Source organism: Ylistrum balloti, unplaced genomic scaffold, assembly GCF_031769215.1.
Source record: "Ylistrum balloti isolate Yb309-2 unplaced genomic scaffold, AGI_CSIRO_Ybal_v1 Utg369972, whole genome shotgun sequence".
In the NCBI taxonomy this organism is placed as follows: domain Eukaryota; kingdom Metazoa; phylum Mollusca; class Bivalvia; order Pectinida; family Pectinidae; genus Ylistrum; species Ylistrum balloti.
This window is the reverse complement of record NW_026782064.1, coordinates 2,142,885-2,164,749: the sequence shown is the minus strand read 5'-3', so window position 1 is coordinate 2,164,749 and position 21,865 is coordinate 2,142,885. Positions and strand designations below refer to the sequence as shown.

Here is a 21,865-nt window from a genome sequence, read left to right as displayed (position 1 = left end):
CACAAGATCTAGACACTTCCCCTTACACTAGATCTACATATTCCCTCTCATACTAGATGATCTCCAAATACATATCTAGTTTTTATAAAGAGAAAACTGTAACAACATACCTTGAAGATTGCATTAAAACATCCAAAGAATGCTGCTAACTTTAAATTGTCACGGTGTTTAACTGCTTGTAGTAAAGCATTTGGCTGTTTGACAAGTCTTGGTAGGGCACTGACAAGCTTGATTCCTCCCTGGATCACAAAGCCTAATCCAAACATCTTAGTGAACCCCTAAAAAATATCAAATGTGAGAAATGGATATGATAGTTAATAAAAAAAAAAAGACATGGAATGTGTATGTTGTGATGTGTGAATTTGTCAAATTGACAAAACATACACAAAGTTTATATCACTTACTCTGACTTTAAAGCCTTGAAATATGATCCTACCCAACCAATCTAACTAACAAGGATGTGTTGGAATAAATGTAGGTAACAAGGATGAGATGGAATAGATGTAGGTAACAAGGATGCGATGGAATAGATGTAGGTAACAAGGATGACATGGAATAGATGTAGGTAACAAGGATGAGATGGAATAGATGTAGGTAACAAGGATGAGATGGAATAGATGTAGGTAACAAGGATGAGATGGAATAGATGTAGGTAACAAGGATGAGATGGAATAGATGTAGGTAACGAGGATGAAATGGAATAGATGTAGGTAACGAGGATGAGATAGAATAGATGTAAGTAAGGAGGATGAGATGGAACAGATGTAGGTAACAAGGATGAGATGGAATAGATGTAGGTATCAAGGATTAGATGGAATAGATGTAGGTAACAAGGATGAAATGGAATAGATGTAGGTAACAAGGATGAGATGGAATAGATGTAGGTAACAAGGATGAAATGGAATAGATGTAGGTAACAAGGATGAGATGGAATAGATGTAGGTAACAAGGATGAGATGGAATAGATGTATGTAACAAGGATCAGATGGAATAGACGTAGGTAACAAGGATCAGATGGAATAGATGTAGGTAACAAGGATGAAATGGAATAGATGTAGGTAACAAGGATGAAATGGAATAGATGTAGGTAACAAGGATGAGATGGAATAGATGTAGATAAAAAGGTGAGATGGGATGGATGTAGGTAACAAGGATGAGATGGAATAGATGTAGGTAACAAGGATGAGATGGAATAGATGTAGGTAACAAGGATGAGATGGAATAGATGTAGGTAACAAGGATGAGATGGAATAGATGTAGGTAACAAGGATGAGATGGAATTGATGCTTACACATCAATTCAAATCTCAGGGAAGAATGCTTTAAGAAATGTGTGACATACTGTAATTTATTTCCATGTTAGATATATGTTTATTGAATCATGGATACTTAAAATCCACCAACTCTGATACTTAAAAATCCACCAATTTATATGTCAATGAAATGATAAACAAATCAAAGTTGGCATGAATTATAGAACTAGTGAATTTGTGATATATCCATGAAATCAAATACAAATGAAAATGCATATTTTTGGAAAAAACCACAAAATTTGAATTCTATGAAAATATATAACTCTACAGTAATCACAAAGCATGTTCACTTTTCTGTCAGCAATCAAATGTTTTAGTCTGAGTCAACAAATTAAAATATTCTTCACATATTGCTTTCATGTATCTTTCTAAATTCCTACATATTTTTTCCTTTTTTTTTTTTCTTTACTAGGTTGCAGCTTATGAGAACAAAACAAAAATCACATCTGTAAAGCTTTTTGTAATTTGTAACAAGGAAATCAAAGCAACAATAAAACAAACTTCATTTTAATAAAGGCAAGTGTTGCTATAGGAGTTGTCTCCCTTCCAACACAAACCTAACAGTTCTCCGAAATGGAGCTGCATGTGCAACGCCACTAAGTACAGTTGTGTTATATAGACTCAGCTGATCCGGACATATTACAACCTCTAATTGCAGTGACAGTAAGTAAAGATAGACACAGAATGGCATAATGATGCCCCATCATGACAATAACACATAAATATTGATTCAAACATTATCATTGGCCAATTTTCCGGATGTGTATCCATTAGGTTTATTACTGCATGGTCAAATGGATGGTCCATCAATATATAATAGAAAGTTGTCAGCACACATTGGTCACATGTCTTTAGTCCGGCTAGGACAGGAGGGCTGACAAATCTTCTGACTATTGAAACTTAAGCAGTAAATGTCTACACAGAGCTGATCATTCCACTTTTCTGCTGTATCATCTCAACATTAATGTACACAATCCAGCAGCTGGATCTAATCAAGCATTCAGTGCATTAGTAACTGTCTCCAACTTCACACACAAAGTCAGCACTGACAGGTATGCTACAGATATTGACTGTTTCCATTCTAATCCATAAAGCCAGAGTTTTAAGATTCTGTGTAGTCATTGATTACAAGAATGAAGTACTATAAAACGTGTGGTAATGTGACAACACCTTACACTGAGGTCCAACCCACTAACTCACAAGCTACATACCCACTACTATACTAAAGTACATCCTACCCAAACACCACAATTACAAGGCTTTATGATGCTAATGGCTCAAGAAGGCTGGCAAAACCTTAATGACGCTATGTAAATATTCTATGTCTCAAGTCGGATTTCAATTCATTCAGGCAATGACAGGAAATTCCCTATGGAAGCCAGCATTCAATTACAGGGGAATATTATCTATAGCAATGGTTTAGATGATATGGCAATTTCTCTGTACCATCAACATTCTTCCTGAGAGTTCAAAATACATGCGACTAGACAAAATACTGTCCTTGAATATTTCTTGAACAGTTCTGGAAATGTTCAAGTATGTTACATGAGGCAAAGTTCTTGATTGGTTTTAGAACTTATTCAAGAACAGTCCTAAAACATCTTTTTTAAAGAAAAGTTTTGAAACAATGACAAAAAAATCAGTCTTGCACAGAAAAGTAAAAGACACTTTTAGGAACTTTTATGGAACAAAAATTATCAATTTAAAAACTGTTCTGTGCTACACTGATCCACAGGCTACAAGACAGAGCACACAGTGAAAAAGCGAAACAAAACTTAATGCACATGAAAATCTCTAAAACAGCTGACAGAGTTCTGATGCGGAGATCATAACTTCTCAATCTTGCTATACAGATAACCATGGTCATTTGATTCTGTTCGATTATACCATGAGGTTCCCTGCTATTCAGATTTGATTGTAAACAGATCACAGACAGGTTTTAATTGGTAATTAATATTTAACCCATTTGATTGGCTTGACATCATTAACACATATGCTTATTGTGTTTTACATGGTTTGAGTTTGACTGTAATCTATGTGTGTTCATTTTAGAAAGTAAATCAATTAGTGACGTTATGCATACCTGCATTACATAGTAAACACAGCTATGTTGATGTTTACATAAACGATGTTTGGACTGGCCTTGAAGCCAGGACAGGACAGATCGGAGAGTACTGAATTTAGTCCCCTTTGCTTCTTGACCTGACTTGGAGGAACTGCGTTTTTGGACTGTAGGCTCTTCGTCCAGTACAGAAGCTGGAAGTTCCTCTTTACCCACCAGAAACCTGAGTGACATATCAGTCATACATACAAAATTGATACACAGACAATTATACTGTATACACAAATAATTAGGAGTTTTTAACAGACTCCTTCACAAACACGGGAGCCCTGAGGGATCATGGCACCCACCACCATATGGTGTTTATTGATTGTTTATATAAGTTCAAACTTTTTCCTTCTTTTTTTTAATTGAATGCTGTATTGACAGCTGGATAAACAATATTGTAACATCAATAAACAAAAGAAACATGAAATTTAAAAATTATAAATCAACATATAGACAAAGTGTTTGTACATGCTGAAAAAAGGTGACTGTAGCAGAATCGGCTATCTATCAGACATTTATTTTCAAATTAATCACAAAACTGACCTATCAACAGACGTAGGCAACTTGAACATCCCACAATCTGATAACATACTGAAGATAATAAGCTTACAACAAATATCAATTTCAAAGTCAATAAAACAATACTGCAATCATATAATGTTGAATATATATATCTCCACACACATAGTTACACCCCCACAAATAGTTACACCCACAATATAGTAACACAACACTCAGAAATATAGTAACACCCACACATATAGTAACACTCATACATATAGTAACACTCATACATATAGTAACACTCATACATGTCTCATACATGTAATAACACCCTTACATATAGTAACTCCCACACATATAGTAACAACCATCCATATAGTAACACCCACACATATAGTTACACCCACAATATAGTAACACCCACAATAAAGTAACATTCACACTACAGAAAATTATACCTACATTAATTCCTACATATATAGTAACACCCTTACATATAGTAACACTCATACATATAGCAACACCCACACATATAGTAACATCCATATATATAGTAATACCCATATATATAGCAACACCCACACATATAGTAACATCCATATATATAGTAATACCCATATATATAGCAACACCCACACATATAGTAACATCCATACATATAGTAACACCACTTCATATAGTAACACTCATACATGTAGTAACACCCACAATATAGTAAAACACACACATATAGTAACACCCATATATATAGCAACACTCACACATATAGTAACACCCATACATATATAAACACCCTTACATAAAGTAACACCCACATATATATTAACACCCATACATATATAAACACCCTTACATATAGTAACACTCATACATATAGTAACACTCATACATGTAATAACACCCTTACATATAGTAACACCCACACATATAGTAACAACCATCCATATAGTAACACCCACACATATAGTAACACCCATACATATAATAAAACCCACACATGAAGTAACACCCACACATATAGTAACACTCATACATATAGTAACACTCATACATGTAATGACACCCATACATATAGTAACACCTATACATATAGTAACACTCATACATGTAATAACACCCATATATATATAGTAACACCCATACATATAGTAACACCCAGAATATAGTAACAACCACACATACCGTAACACTCATACATATAGTAACACATACAGTTATATCCACACACATACAGTTACACCCACACACATACAGTTATACCAACACACAGTTATACACACACACATACAGTTATACATACACACATAGTTATACACACACATACAGTTATACCCACACACACATACAGTTATATCCACACACATACAGTAATACCCACACACAGTTATACACACACACATAGTTATACCCACACATACCGTTACACCCACACACATACAGTTATACCAACACACATACATTTATATCCACACACATACAGTTATACCTCTACATACAGTTATACCCACACATACAGTTATACCCACACATACAGTTATACCTCTACATACAGTTATACCCACACATACAGTTATACCCACACACATACAGTTATACCCACACACATACAGTTATACCTCCACATACAGTTATACCCACACACAGTTATACCCACACACAATGAGTTATACCCACACATATACATTTATATCCACACACATACAGTTATATCCACACACATACAGTTATACCGACACATACAGTTATACACACACACATACAATTATACCCACACATACAATTACATGTGTACATACACATACAGTTATATCCACACACATACAGTAATACCCACACACAGTTATACACACACACATAGTTATACCCACACATACCGTTACACCCACACACATACAGTTATACCAACACACATACATTTATATCCACACACATACAGTTATACCTCTACATACAGTTATACCCACACATACAGTTATACCTCTACATACAGTTATACCCACACATACAGTTATACCCACACACATACAGTTATACCCACACACATACAGTTATACCTCCACATACAGTTATACCCACACACAGTTATACCCACACACAATGAGTTATACCCACACATATACATTTATATCCACACACATACAGTTATATCCACACACATACAGTTATACCGACACATACAGTTATACACACACACATACAATTATACCCACACATACAATTATACCCACACATACAGTTATACCCACACACATACAGTTATACACACACACATACAGTTATACCCACACACATACAATTATACCCACACACATAGTTGTTTCAAGCACAAACATATAGTTATACCCACACACATACAGGTATATCAACACACATACAGTTATATCCACACACATACAGTTATACCAACACACAGTTATACACACACACATACAGTTATACCCACATGCATACAATTATACCCACATATACAGTTATACCCACACACATACAGTTAAACCCACATGCATAGTTATACCCACACATACAGTTATACCCACACACATTGAGTTATACCCACACACATACAGTTATACCCACACATACAGTTATACCCACACACATTGAGTTATACCCACACACATACAGTTATACCCACACACATACAGTTTCAAGCACAAACATATAGTTATACCCACACACATACAGGTATACCCACACACAGTTATACCCACACATACAGTTATACCCACACACATACAGTTATACCCACACACAGTTATACCCACACACATACAGTTATACCCACACACAGTTATACCCACACACATACAGTTATACACACACAAATACAGTTATACCCACACATACAGTTACACCCACACACATACAGTTATACCCACACATACAGTTATCCCCAACCATACAGTAATACCCACACACATATAATTATACCTATACATAGAGTGAGATGCACAGAAACCATATGGTCAGTTTATACTTAATGTTTTGAATTCCAATATATTTACCTAAATGCTTTAATTGCAGATGCTGGCAGGCTATTTCTCCTGTTAAAAAAGAGAAGAATTTGTCATTACATATACGATAATGGGAGGAAACACTGGACAAATAGTCTTCTGGGAGGGTAAATATTTCTCTTGTAAACAGTATTCAGTAACAAATTTAGCAAAAAGAGAAGCATTAGGTAGGAACCTCACTGGTACAACTGCATGGTCATTTATCAAATCTATCCAGATTCTAATGATCAAATACCTCATATATCAATGTGAATGTGTACTAACAGTAACTACAGGTAGTGTGAGACAGTAATTTTTTATCTAAACATTTAAAAGCCAAATTATTAACCATGAAACTTCAGCAAGTCCAGAAAGCTAATCATACTAATGAATGTTTAATGGGATCTTACAACTGGAATGCAGTAACTGACAGAGATAGAACACCTATAAATAGAGACGATGATTCATCAAAAGTACACTTTAATTGAGATAAGAGTACAGAAACCTGCTGGCTTTACCAGCATATCATACACCAGTGATGACCTTGACTGACTCTAAGTTACCAAACTGTCTGCCTTTACAGGCCAGTAAAGTGATGACCTTGACTGACTCTAAGTTACCAAACTGTCTGCCTTTACAGGCCAGTAAAGTGATGACCTTGACAGGCCAGTAAAGTGATGAGCTTGACTGACTCTAAGTTACCAGCATATCATACACCAGCAAAGTGATAACCTTGACAGGCCAGTAAAGTGATGACCTTGACAGGCCAGTAAAGTGATGACCTTGACAGGCCAGTAAAGTGATGACCTTGACAGGCCAGTAAAGTGATGAGCTTGACTGACTCTAAGTTACCAGCATATCATACACCAGCAAAGTGATAACCTTGACAGGCCAGTAAAGTGATGGCCTTGACAGGCCAGTAAAGTGATGACCTTGACAGGCCAGTAAAGTGATGAGCTTGACTGACTCTAAGTTACCAGCATATCATACACCAGCAAAGTGATAACCTTGACAGGCCAGTAAAGTGGTGACCTTGACAGGCCAGTAAAGTGATGACCTTGACAGGCCAGTAAAGTGATGACCTTGACAGGCCAGTAAAGTGATGAGCTTGACTGACTCTAAGTTACCAGCATATCATACACCAGCAAAGTGATAACCTTGACAGGCCAGTAAAGTGATGGCCTTGACAGGCCAGTAAAGTGATGACCTTGACAGGCCAGTAAAGTGATGACCTTGACAGGCCAGTAAAGTGATGACCTTGACAAAAGAATATAGTCATGACAATGATAATCCAGTAAATGGTGACCTTGACCTTGAGTTGTAACATGACAGTGAAGTGATCAACTTGACAGTGCAATAAAGCAATGATATCAACTTAGTAGCTAAGCAATGACCTTGACATGCTAGTAAGGTGAGTTGAATGACTCTGGTGACCTTGACCAAGTCGATACAAGTGAGTGACAACAGGTCTATAACTGGCACTTACTTCACATAATGTCATTATCACTCAACATTTTGAGTTCTAAGAGCTGGAATGCTGTAGTCATGTAGCCGACATCCAGGGATACTCCAGATTATATATTTGTGGAAAATCTTTGTGCTTCATCAAGTAATGTGTCATAATATCTCTCTGACATCCATCACCACCGCCCCTGTACATATCAACATTTCACCCCCTCCTCATAAATCCCAGTTACAGCACCGACAAGTCCTGCCAATTACCTCTACACATGTCCTCTGATACAAGGTAAGCCCAGAGCCCAGAGCCCAGTCAGATAAGTAATTGGAGAATCAGGAAGCTGTGTACACACTGCTAAAGCCACAATTTGGCTGCCCCCCAAATACTACAGGTTACCACACCCCCTTCACTTCATCACTACCGAGTACAGCCCTTGAAAACACTTTTCTCTCACTCTAAGTCTATCCCCCTTCTCTTCAAACATTTTTCCTGCTAAGTCCTCCACCATAACTCTACTATGCACCTGCCTGCGTTCACCACAGACCAAAGCTCCCAGGTACGGCTTTCCCTTTAACCCTCGGCCTATTAGACAGAAGAGGTACACTATAAATATCCTTCCTTAACTCATTTCTTGCCTGCTTCATCACTCATTACCTGAAATCTTCCTAAACCTTCAACATGTTTACTTGTTACCCAATCAACCCCTAACCCTATCCTACCACAGCCTGCTTTCCAGTTCTACCCTCCACAGTCTTCTCCCCCATAACTCTCCCTTTGCCACCAAGAAAATTTCCTCCCTGCCAATGAAAGCCCTAACAAGGAACAATGATAATTCAATGATTGTATTATGTATAAGCACCATTATCAGGATCCTATATTGTTTTATAATAGATATTTAAGATAAGATATTGCTTATGAAACTGTCATATTTTGACCTATGACAGAACAAATTGTAAACATCTGATCATGTTATCACATAACTTTTAAAATTGATAATCAAGATTAAAATAGATTTTTTTCATTTCAGTTTATATGTAATAAAGCTTCAGAGATTCTTCAAAAATCTATCAAATCTGGACTAGTGTGACAGTTTCTGTATTTTAATCACAGATCCTATCCCCCTAGTTATTGACCTCAACTGTACATATCACTTTTATGTATCTGAGAGTGTGTAGTGTGTAAGAACCTGTCTTATAAATTCTTCAGAAATCTGTATACTTGAAAACAAAACCTATGGCAGTTGGTTCCCAGCATATAGCATGTCCGGGAGCATGTTTATCAACAGTCTGGTGCAAAACTCAAACTGACACTGGTCTCTGCCTGATCGTACCTATCTTTTTGAGAGTAGTATGTCTGTAGGGCCCATCACTTACACTGCCTGTGATGAATCTCCACCACTGAATCCAATACAATCTCATAAACTAAGCCCAATTACTTTACTTGAAGGGCTACAAATATTACTCTATTCGAATCTCTGATAGGCAGCTGTAGAAACTTATCTCCCAAAATTAGGATGATTATGGTAGATTTTGTGTAAGTGGGGTGCTCCAGCAGTAACTATCTAATGTTAATCCCATCTCTTCACGCCTGTAGCAACACTCTGTCAGCCTCCTCTCACAGACTCTGTACCACACTAACTCGCTAACAAGACCAGCATCTGTTCTTCATGTTCCCTCCTATAAACAGTTATTAGGAGAAACAGCTCATCAATTAGCTAGTTTTTCTCTAGCTTCACAATGATATTACTATTGATAGCTAACAAACAACCTATCGTACAGGACCTATCACCTATCTTCCAGAGCCTTTCATCTATGCTATAGGACCTGTCACCTATCCTACAGGACCTGTAACCTATCCTACAGAACCTGTCACCTATCCTACAGGACCTGTTACCCATACTACAAGACCTGTCAATTATCCTACAGGACCTGTTAACTATACTACAGGGCCTTTCACCTATCCTACAGGAACTATCTCCTATCCAAAAGGACCTTTAACCTATCCTACAGGACCTGCCACCTATCCTACAGGACCTTTCACCTATCCTAAAGGACCTACCAATATTACATCATTACATAGTACATACCAGTATATTAAAAATGTTTGTCTTAGAGAACATGTTTTATGACTAGAGTTTACAGATAAACTGTACATAACTAACATATTATTTACCAAATTTTACAAACTGTATGCATTGACTATACACTGATAAACTGAATTCACATCCTGATACACAAATAAGTCACATATGAAATATAACTTCTATTTATACTCCTCATGACAGATTTGCTCTAACAGTTTTCTGACAAATATGTTTTGTAAAGATTGATTTCTGATATAACATTTTCAAGTCATATTACTTTACAGTATAAAAATTACTAAATAACAAATGATATTCAACTTAAAACATATAGCATTCAAGATATCAAATATTCCTTAACTTGATGTTTACAAAACATCAGCTTTACACCAATCAAGAAATCAACCACTGAGAAATAATTGGAGCTAAAAACAAACAAGGACCCAGTAAATACTGATGTATGTCCTGGGGGAAGCATTGGAGGAAAAACCAAGTTAGTGGAGTTCAACTAACGTGACTGGAGGGAGATGTGAGTTATGGTTCGGGCAGGACTCTGGTGCCACTGTACACAGACATAACATTACATAGCTCCATCCATAACTGCTGCTGAGTATCCTAGTGGACCCCGGGGACTCACATTACAACTGTTAATAGAGATAGTTATAATATGCATGAAGAAAAGCATTTATGCACAATAATCCATTACCAACTGAAACAGAAAACTAAACTCCAAGAATCCTCATGGGGCAGTTTTTATTTTATTACATCACCGTAAACAATGGCTACCAACGCTTTCTTATAGGGGATGCTCAGCAACATTTCGCATTAATCACAGACAGGCTCATGTCTAACACAAACTCATCACTACAATGGTGAAAAATGATTCTTCTCCACAGAATTTTCTCACACATCTGGACCAATATGACAATGAAGTAGAGATTTATTACATCTCAAATCTGTAATTAAATTAGAATGGTTACAGAGCTGCCAGCCGCTAACCCTACTTGTGACAAATCACCATCAGGCACGAAATGAATAAATGAACCTTGCCCAAATAGACCATCACATGACCCATGACCCCAAACAGACCATCACATGACCCATGACCCCAAATAGACCATCACATGACCCATGACCCCAAATAGACCATAACATGACACATGACCCCAAACAGACCATCACATGACCCATGACCCCAAATAGACCATCACATGACCCATGACCCCAAATAGACCATAACATGACACATGACCCCAAACAGACCATCACATGACCCTTGACAACTTCAGATCATCACATGACCCTTGACCCCAAACAGACCATCACATGACCCTTGACCCCTTCAGACCATCACATGGCTTTAGACCCCTACAGACCATTACATGACTTTTGATTGCTACAGATCATAAGTGTCTTTTGATACTACATGACCTTAAATCCCTACAGAACATTACATGACATTTAAACCAAAAAGACATACATATGACCTTTGATATCAACAGATCTTCACACCATGACGTTGAATCGCTACAGATAATTACATCTTCTCTTATCTATATACAGACCATCAAATGATTTTTTATCTCATACAAACCACCACACAACATTTGATCCTAACAGACCATTACATGACCTTTGATCCTTACAGACCATCACATGACCTTTGATCCTTACAGACCATCACATGACTTTTGGTTCCTCAAGACCAAAAAATTACCTTAGATTCCTGCAGATCATCATATTTCCTTTTATTTGTTGATCTTAACTGCATGAAGTTGGTAAACTCCACTTAAGAAATAGCAATAATAATCTTTGGCTGTCAAATTAAAGATGGCCACCAGTCAGGCATTTGGTTTTTTCAGATCAGTCCCAAAATCCAAAACCAGGGACCAAGAGGTCCACATGAAATTTGAGAAAGACCCATCAAGTACTTTGCAAGAAATAAGATGATGGTGGGCAAATTTAAAAAATTAAAATAGTACCAACTTATAAATGATTGTATTCCAGTCATTAATTCTTACTCATTCATTGATAATAAGTATAAAAATTAATTTTATCACATTAGCACAGCAAGAAATGATCACATGATCCTGGGCTCAGAACAATCAGGTTGTTACTTAACACTGAATAATCTCTCCTAATTTGTTAATTCAAATCTATTTTTACATGTTGTGTTTCATTCTGACAAAAACTTTTCCCCTTTTTTAGAGTAAATGCAGTAGTGTTATAGTGATCTTAAATCAAGCAAGTTGTCAGACTTGGGGCTATAGTTCTCCCCTCAATAAAGAACACCAGCGACTTACAGTCTGAAAGTCAGTCAGACAATATAATGGAAATTGTAAGTTTTCAATTGTTACATGCAGTTTTTACCATCAGGCAAGTATTGATTGGGATCTAGCACTATGATGAAGCTGCTGTGGTGAGTTACAGACAACATGCAGTGATCTGTCAAACCAAACGGTCTCTAAATCTTGATTGTGGAATTATAGGATTTCAATGTAATATTTAGTAAACTTTTGTTTTTTGTTGCTATGTACAGCAGAGTGCTGGTAACAACACACCAGATAAAGTATAAGCTGTCCTGAAACTGTCTATATCAATGAACTAAAAACAAGCCTGCGGTTACACCTAATGGCGCTTAATCTACAGTAATTACTTTGCCAAGATCATCCTTTCTAAGGTTGCAGCAAATAAATACCAGCATTCTAACAACATGTTATGTATGGAAATTAATTTTTTTCCCTTCACCACATGGGACCTGTTCCTTTATGTGGATAAACTGAACAGGACACAAGAAAGTTGGATCTGCAAACAAAACAGGTCTCTAAATTACTTAGACAAGCCAAAAAATGTCAGCAGGCCTGCCCTTATTTCATAAATGGAAAACCCTTGTCAAACTGCTGAAACCGATAAATGAAGAAAAATGACTTCCTAGACAAAGTCTTGAATTAAAATTTTGTGTCTGAGGAACAACATAAAAATTCTTTTGTCCTTGTTGATATTTATTGAGAGTGATTTATGAATGGTATCTACCATACATTTATATATTATCATACCATAAGTAATATGTTCCGTACTTGGAATATCAGGAATTAAGTCATGCACAAACAACAGACTTGTCTTATGTAATATTGTACAGTACAGACAAAACAGACTTGTCATCTGTAATATTGTACTGTACAGACAAAACAGATTTGTCATATGTAATATTATACTTGGAATATCAGGGATTAAGTCATGTATATACAACAGATTTATCAAATGTAAAATGTCCTAAATAGGGACAGCATATAGCCCTAGTGTATTGTGTGTTTTGCCAATACTGTACTTGTAAAATTTAATTTTCAATTACAAAATGAGTTCAAATTAAACAAAAATCTTTTTCTATTACCGTACTGAATGAAGGTAACAAAATTAACAAATTTCACACGAAGTTGGTTTTGCAGTCAGCACTTCAGCTGGAAGAGTTATCTTTCTTCCTCCCTATGTCAGATTCTATTATAACAGACCTCATTACCATGTTGTATTCCCACCTGGCATGAGTGTTTAGTGCGAGGACAGGTAATATTTCATAAATGTCATAAGCAGGTAAGCAGTAAGACAAATGTCTACTTGTCATAACAGTGTCACATCATTCTATCTCTCACCTAGTTGTCCTGTCAACTATCTACAGCCCTGCACAGTTACAGAACAACATTCACTTACACATGTAAACCATACACGACTAACCTTGTACAGTTAAACAATTGTGTACATCTAACCTTGTACAAGTAAACCATACACAACAAACACATGTACAGATAAACCATACACAACAAACACATGTACAGGTAAACCATACACAACAAACACATGTACAGGTAAACCATACACAACAAACACATGTACAGGTAAACCATACACAACAAACACATGTACAGATAAACCATACACAACAAACACATGTACAGGTAAACCATACACAACAAACACATGTACAGGTAAACCATACACAACAAACACATGTACAGGTAAACCATACACAACAAACACATGTACAGGTAAACCATACACAACAAACACATGTACAGGTAAACCATACACAACAAACACATGTACAGGTAAACCATACACAACAAACACATGTACAGGTAAACCATACACAACAAACACATGTACAGGTAAACCATACACAACAAACACATGTACAGGTAAACCATACACAACAAACACATGTACAGGTAAACCATACACAACAAACACATGTACAGGTAAACCATACACAACAAACACATGTACAGGTAAACCATACACAACAAACACATGTACAGGTAAACCATACACAACAAACACATGTACAGATAAGCGATTCACTACAACCAATTCTTATACCATTAAAAACAGCACTTTATTGGAAAAACATCTTTTCTGGATACTTAAAGACATCTATATGACTGAAAATGATTAGAAATAAACTGCCAGCATAGTTATGAAAATATAAGTGTTTTATAAGATATGTTGTGGTAGAAAAACAATATCATAAAAGGGACATAACTTTCAGGACAATCAATAAAAGAAAAGATGAATAGTTAGCCAATTGGTTAAGGTAATATACAGCTGTACTTTGGACACAGGAAATCTTCAATAATTAATTAACATGCCAATATTAGCTCATCTATTTACAAAAAAGGGCATTTTAACTTAATCCATATACATACAGATTCTCCTGACAATCCTTAGGTAGGTAGCCTTTCTATAGAGATACCTTATACAACTACTGTATAGTCATCATTCACATGTAATATTCTCATCTAAATTTGTAGGGAACGTTGGATGTCTACACTGGCTCAAAATACAACTGGATGTTTGATTAGAAGTTGTTGATGCCTGTAGCTAGATAAACCTGTTCTATATCTACTACTCCCTTAATCTTACAACCATTGTATAGAGAAACAGTTGTCCTTCAATGTCACATGTACAACATTTGTATAGAGAAACAATTGTCCTCGATGTTACATGTACAACATTTGTATAGAGAAACAATTGTCCTCGATGTTACATGTACAACATTTGTATAGAGAAACAGTTGTCCTCGATGTTACATGTACAACATTTGTATAGAGAAACAGTTGATCGTCAATGTTACATGTACAACATTTGTATTGAGGAACAGTTGTCCTCAATGTTACATGTACAACATTTATATAGAGAAACAGTTGTCCTCAATGTTACATGTACAACATTTATATAGAGAAACAGTTGTCCTCAATGTTACATGTACAACATTTGTATAGAGAAACAGTTGTCCTCAATGTTACATGTACAACATTTATATAGAGAAACAGTTGACCTCGATGTTACATGTACAACATTTGTATAGAGAAACAGTTGTCCTCAATGTTACATGTACAACATTTGTATAGAGAAACAGTTGTCCTCGATGTTACATGTACAACATTTGTATAGAGAAACAGTTGTCCTCGATGTTACATGTACAACATCTGTATAGAGAAACAGTTGTCCTCGATGTTACATGTACAACATTTGTATAGAGAAACAGTTGTCCTCGATGTCACATGTACAACATTTGTATAGAGAAACAGTTGTCCTCGATGTTACATGTACAACATTTGTATAGAGAAACAGTTGTCCTCGATGTTACATGTACAACATTTATATAGAGAAACAATTGTCCTCGATGTTACATGTACAACATTTGTATAGAGAAACAGTTGTCCTCGATGTCACATGTACAACATTTGTATAGAGAAACAGTTGATCGTCAATGTTACATGTACAACATTTGTATTGAGGAACAGTTGTCCTCGATGTTACATGTACATCTGTATAGAGAAACAGTTGTCCTCGATGTTACATGTACAACATTTGTATAGAGAAACAGTTGTCCTCGATGTTACATGTACAACATTTGTATAGAGAAACAATTGTCCTCGATGTTACATGTACAACATTTGTATAGAGAAACAGTTGTCCTCGATGTCACATGTACAACATTTGTATAGAGAAACAGTTGATCGTCAATGTTACATGTACAACATTTGTATTGAGGAACAGTTGTCCTCGATGTTACATGTACATCTGTATAGAGAAACAGTTGTCCTCGATGTTACATGTACAACATTTGTATAGAGAAACAGTTGTCCTCGATGTTACATGTACAACATTTGTATAGAGAAACAGTTGTCCTCGATGTCACATGTACAACATTTGTATAGAGAAACAGTTGATCGTCAATGTTACATGTACAACATTTGTATTGAGGAACAGTTGTCCTCGATGTTACATGTACATCTGTATAGAGAAACAGTTGTCCTCGATGTTACATGTACAACATTTGTATAGAGAAACAGCTGTCCTCGATGTTACATGTACAACATTTGTATAGAGAAACAGTTGATCGTCAATGTTACTTGTACAACATTTGTATTGAGGAACAGTTGTCCTCAATGTTACATGTACATTTGTATAGAGAAACAGTTGTCCTCGATGTTACATGTACAACATTTATATAGAGAAACAGTTGACCTCTGACCTATGGTAGACATCTCTCATGATCTTGAAAGTCAGTCATGACTTCCTGTATTGAAGACTGTTATATAAAATACTAACATTATCTGCTGACTTTTTGACTGTATAACTTGGTTTTTCTTCTTATTGTGTTGTGATGAGAATAACTCTGTCACCCATTGTGATATTCCATTTTCAGCAGATACTAGAAATACTAGACATGAAATCTTCCATTTCTATTTCACCTTCTGAGCATTATCCTTCATCACTACACACATTTCTCCTCAGTGAAGTGTCTACTCTCTTATTACATCAGTTTCAATATGGTTATTTCATTCCACTCATCCCTTCTAGATTTAGAATTATCTAATTTATCATTAAAAATATTCAGAATGACATTATCAATGATCTCTGTGCCCAGATCTCCTGTGTAAATTGACTATCATATATAGGGACATCAAGCTCTACCTCCACAGGATACGCTAACTAACATACCCTTACACAACACTGACTAATTTTCTAGTAAACAGCATCCTAACAAATGCAATAAAGATGAATTTATGTAAGTGCTATTAAGCGAGCATATAAAATATACTCAATTTAATGTGTTAACTTTAGTAATTGCTAATACTAGTGTTGTGAAGAGGGTTACAAGCATTTGGAGGGTGTTACTAAGGTAATACCTAATCACAAAACATTAATAAAAGACTCCACCTCATCAAGCCGTGGAGGAGGAGGACGACTTGGTGAGGTACAGTTTCTGGTGTGTAAAGTCAGTGTGTTACATTTTTACTGACAGACATTTGGGTGGTAGATGACTCCTGAAATATAGGGCCATTTCATAAACAAGGGTTGTTGCATTTTACGTTCAATTTATTAACAGGGTCTGGTTCAGGTTATCATTATAATACAGAGGAACGGTTAAGTTCTCTTGAAATGATATTTGCTGAAATGAGAAATATGACGAGTTGGATTCTTTCACCGCCTCAGACTTGGTTCCACACATAATATCAATTATACATGGCTACAGCAGCTAATTGGAAACATAGACGCCAGTAAACCAAAGAGTTTGTTCTGCATATAGCACAACGAGCACACACAGCAACACATTTATCAAACATTTTAAAACCAATTTGCAATATTTCAGTTGTCTTTTTTATCACATTCAAGGACTCAGCATTCTGTAGCTTTACAACAAAACTTTTACAAAGTGTAACAATAGAATACCACGGAAAAACATGTATTCTATATAAAAAAAAATGTTTTTTTCCCTAACTGTTCACGTCTAAATATTAAGAGCTAAGTGTCTTACATTGTTAGACATTTAAAACAGTTTCAGTTATTTAAGATCACAGATGTTTTTTAAATTGAGATTCTTTTGTTTCTTTCGATAATTCCTTGGCTTGAACTGATCGAGACACAAACGTGGCTTCATCATCTTTGGGAATTTCCATTAGAATGAACTTTTTCCAAATGTGTTCAATTTTCTACATATCAAAAACAATATTGTCTGATGATAAGAAAGTTAACACCAAAGAAAGAACATTATATGACATGTAATTCACTCAAACAATAAATAGCCATCGCAGTGTAGGGGTCATTTAAACACCATAACAGTCACAGAAATGATGGCTATCTTAACTGACCAACTTGAGACAATACTTTAACCATAAATTTGGATCATTTAAGTATGACATTCTGACAGCCATATTTATCTACCCCTCATCAACATCACTATTTAACTGTAAATGTCATAAAAATGCTTTTCTACAAATAAATCACTGCTCATAAACTGGCTAGAAGGTGAAAAAGGTCAGGTGAGGTGATACACTGTATTAAAGGCTCAAAAGCCCCTTGTTCCAGCTATAGACTTATCGTTGGCCCTTGACCCTAGAGTGGTGCCAGTGGTGGTACACCCTATCGAATGTCCAGTAAAACAGCATCCTTGTTCAACACATGTCATTCAGTTGGTCACTCTGAATATAGGTTTGTACTGTGGTGAGTTCAAATAAGTTCTTACCATTGTAATGGTATTGTGTTGGGTGTAGGTAGGCTGGACAAGGCAGGAGGGAGTACTGAACATATAAAATCATATCTTCATAGGAATCAAATTTTGTGATTTTGCATATCAAGAGTTATATTTTTCTAGACAACTGATTTCAAGGATAAATAACACTTAACAACAGAGTTAAGATAAAAAGTATTCTCAACTCTATTTATCCTGTCAAAAACTCATGAATTTGTTGATTAAGCTAGCCATGTAACCAGGAAAAAAATCAGCTTCGACAAAATCTTATTATTGAGCAGGATAGTGACAGACATGGTCATGCAGGTTAACACTTAAAACATTGCCACATCTATTATAATATCTAACGTTCTGAAACTACAATTTACATTCATATTTCCCTTCTCCCTCTCTCAATTTTTTATTAACAAAAAAACCTGCTCCAAGTTAACAAATTATTATTGGTGGACATTTGTTTAATACTGCAGCCCAAGACTAACTGTGATTTCAACATTCAGTCATATCATGTCAGTGACCCTATACTATCTGATATCAACATTTAGTCATATCATGTCAGTTACCCTATACTATCTGATATCAACCTTCAGACATACCATGTCAGTAACCCTATACTATCTGATATCAGTATTTAGCCATACCATGCCAGTAACCCTATACTATCTGATATCAACCTTCAGACATACCATGTCAGTTACCCTATACTATCTGATATCAACCTTCAGTCATACCATGCCAGTAACCCTATACCTTCTGATATCAACCTTCAGACATACCATGTCAGTAACCCTATACTATCTGATATCAACCTTCAGTCATACCATGTCAGTAACCCTATACTATCTGATATCAACCTTCAGTCATACCATGTCAGTTACCCTATACTATCTGATATCAACCTTCAGTCATACCATGTCAGTAACCCTATACTATCTGATATCAGTATTTAGCCATACCATGCCAGTAACCCTATACTATCTGATATCAACCTTCAGACATACCATGTCAGTTACCCTATACTATCTGATATCAACCTTCAGTCATACCATGCCAGTAACCCTATACCTTCTGATATCAACCTTCAGACATACCATGTCAGTAACCCTATACTATCTGATATCAACCTTCAGTCATACCATGTCAGTTACCCTATACTATCTGATATCAACCTTCAGTCATACCATGTCAGTTACCCTATACTATCTGATATCAACCTTCAGACATACCATGTCAGTAACCCTATACTATCTGATATCAACCTTCAGTCATACCATGTCAGTTACCCTATACTATCTGATATCAACCTTCAGTCATACCATGTCAGTTACCCTATACTATCTGATATCAACCTTCAGACATACCATGTCAGTAACCCTATACTATCTGATATCAACCTTCAGACATACCATGTCAGTAACCCTATACTATCTGATATCAGTATTTAGCCATACCATGTCAGTAACCCTATATTATCTGATTTCAACAGTAAGTTTTATCAATATAGCCTCATTCTGTCACAATGAAGATGTATTTGGTGGGAGGGTGGGGGGGTGGGGGATGATTATTATTGTTGCACATGAGCTTTTTTATAGCATTTCTGTTATGAGTTTTCTTGTTTATTCGGCAATGATTATACATCATTTCTGAAATGTCGTAAAAAAAACTTAAAAATTGACTAAAGTTTGTGTAGTTAAAAAGCAATCATGTGGTACAGAAGCCAACACTGACATATTCCAGGGGTCAAGGGGACAATGGTTCTCGTGTGGGACCATTTACAATCCTTAATTCTGTTGTCACAACTGCCATAACAATTATTGTTCTCGTAAACCTAACCCCCTATTAGTGCCTGCCTGCCAGAATCAGTTGGAGATGTATGGCGAGAGCTTGACCCCAAGCTTTCACTAAATTGCCGTTAAATGGAAACTGTCATAAATTGTTCATAGTTTAGAGCAAAAATACACATTTATTAAACAAGTCCTGATATCACAAAAATGAGAACATGTAAACAAGCAAATTTATTGCATATTTCAGTGTTTTTCACAATGAAAATCCTGACAAAAGAGTTATTTCCCTTCCACCAGCATACCATGCATGACAACCTCCATATTGATTCATTGTTGTACATTTCCTTACAAGACTTTGATAATTCTAGTTATCACTCCAACATTTCTTAAAAAAGTGAAAAAAAACCCTTCTGTATGATAGCTTCTCTGTAGGTTTGTGTAATGTTTTCTCAGGCTCTGTTTTACATTTTACAATGTCATCAAGGACCATCATAGGTACCAGACACAAAACATTACATTATTGAAACAGAAAAAAAATATTTATAGAACTTTGACAAAATTATCACTATCAATTTTTGAATAAAATCAGTATTAATTAAAAGAAAAATTATAAAGAAGTGCCACGATGATTATTCCAAATTGGTGAACTACAGCAACAATCATCCACCAAACAACACAAAATTTAAACCAAAGTATTTTGTACCTGTGTAAATTGGTAACGAAACCTTAACAAAATCAGCTTAAAACAAGAAATGACTGGAGTGGTGACTAAATCTGTAAACTCTTTATAAACCAGGAATACTAAGAATGAACTTGGCTATTATCTTATTCTCAAACTTGACCTTATAAGTTGCTGTTGAGTGATGAATTGATGTTCTATAAATAACATTTTAAATACTTGACATCAGTATGAAGTCAGATTGTTTCTTAATGACTACAAGTTATATTTCACCTCGTAGGGCAGAAAGTTTGATATCTGTAACTTTGATTAATCAAGAAACAAAGAGTATTCTGTTAATTACATTTTCACCTCATTTATTGATAAAATATCAGGTACTTGTATACCAATCCTATATCCAAAGGTTACATGGTA

At 35.7% G+C, this 21,865-nt stretch overlaps 1 protein-coding gene across 1 annotated transcript in view; it reads right to left on the bottom strand.

The window, feature by feature from the left end:
- Window positions 1-21,865, bottom strand: part of LOC132547674 (transmembrane protein 135-like) — a 165,879-nt gene that overhangs the window by 7,709 nt on the left and 136,305 nt on the right. The window contains exons 7-9 of the mRNA XM_060211463.1: window positions 6,932-6,970; window positions 3,396-3,597; window positions 111-278 (exon numbers count right to left, since the gene is read on the bottom strand). Of these exons, the coding sequence (XP_060067446.1) occupies window positions 111-278; window positions 3,396-3,597; window positions 6,932-6,970 (409 nt within the window). The remainder of the gene's footprint in view (window positions 1-110; window positions 279-3,395; window positions 3,598-6,931; window positions 6,971-21,865) is intronic.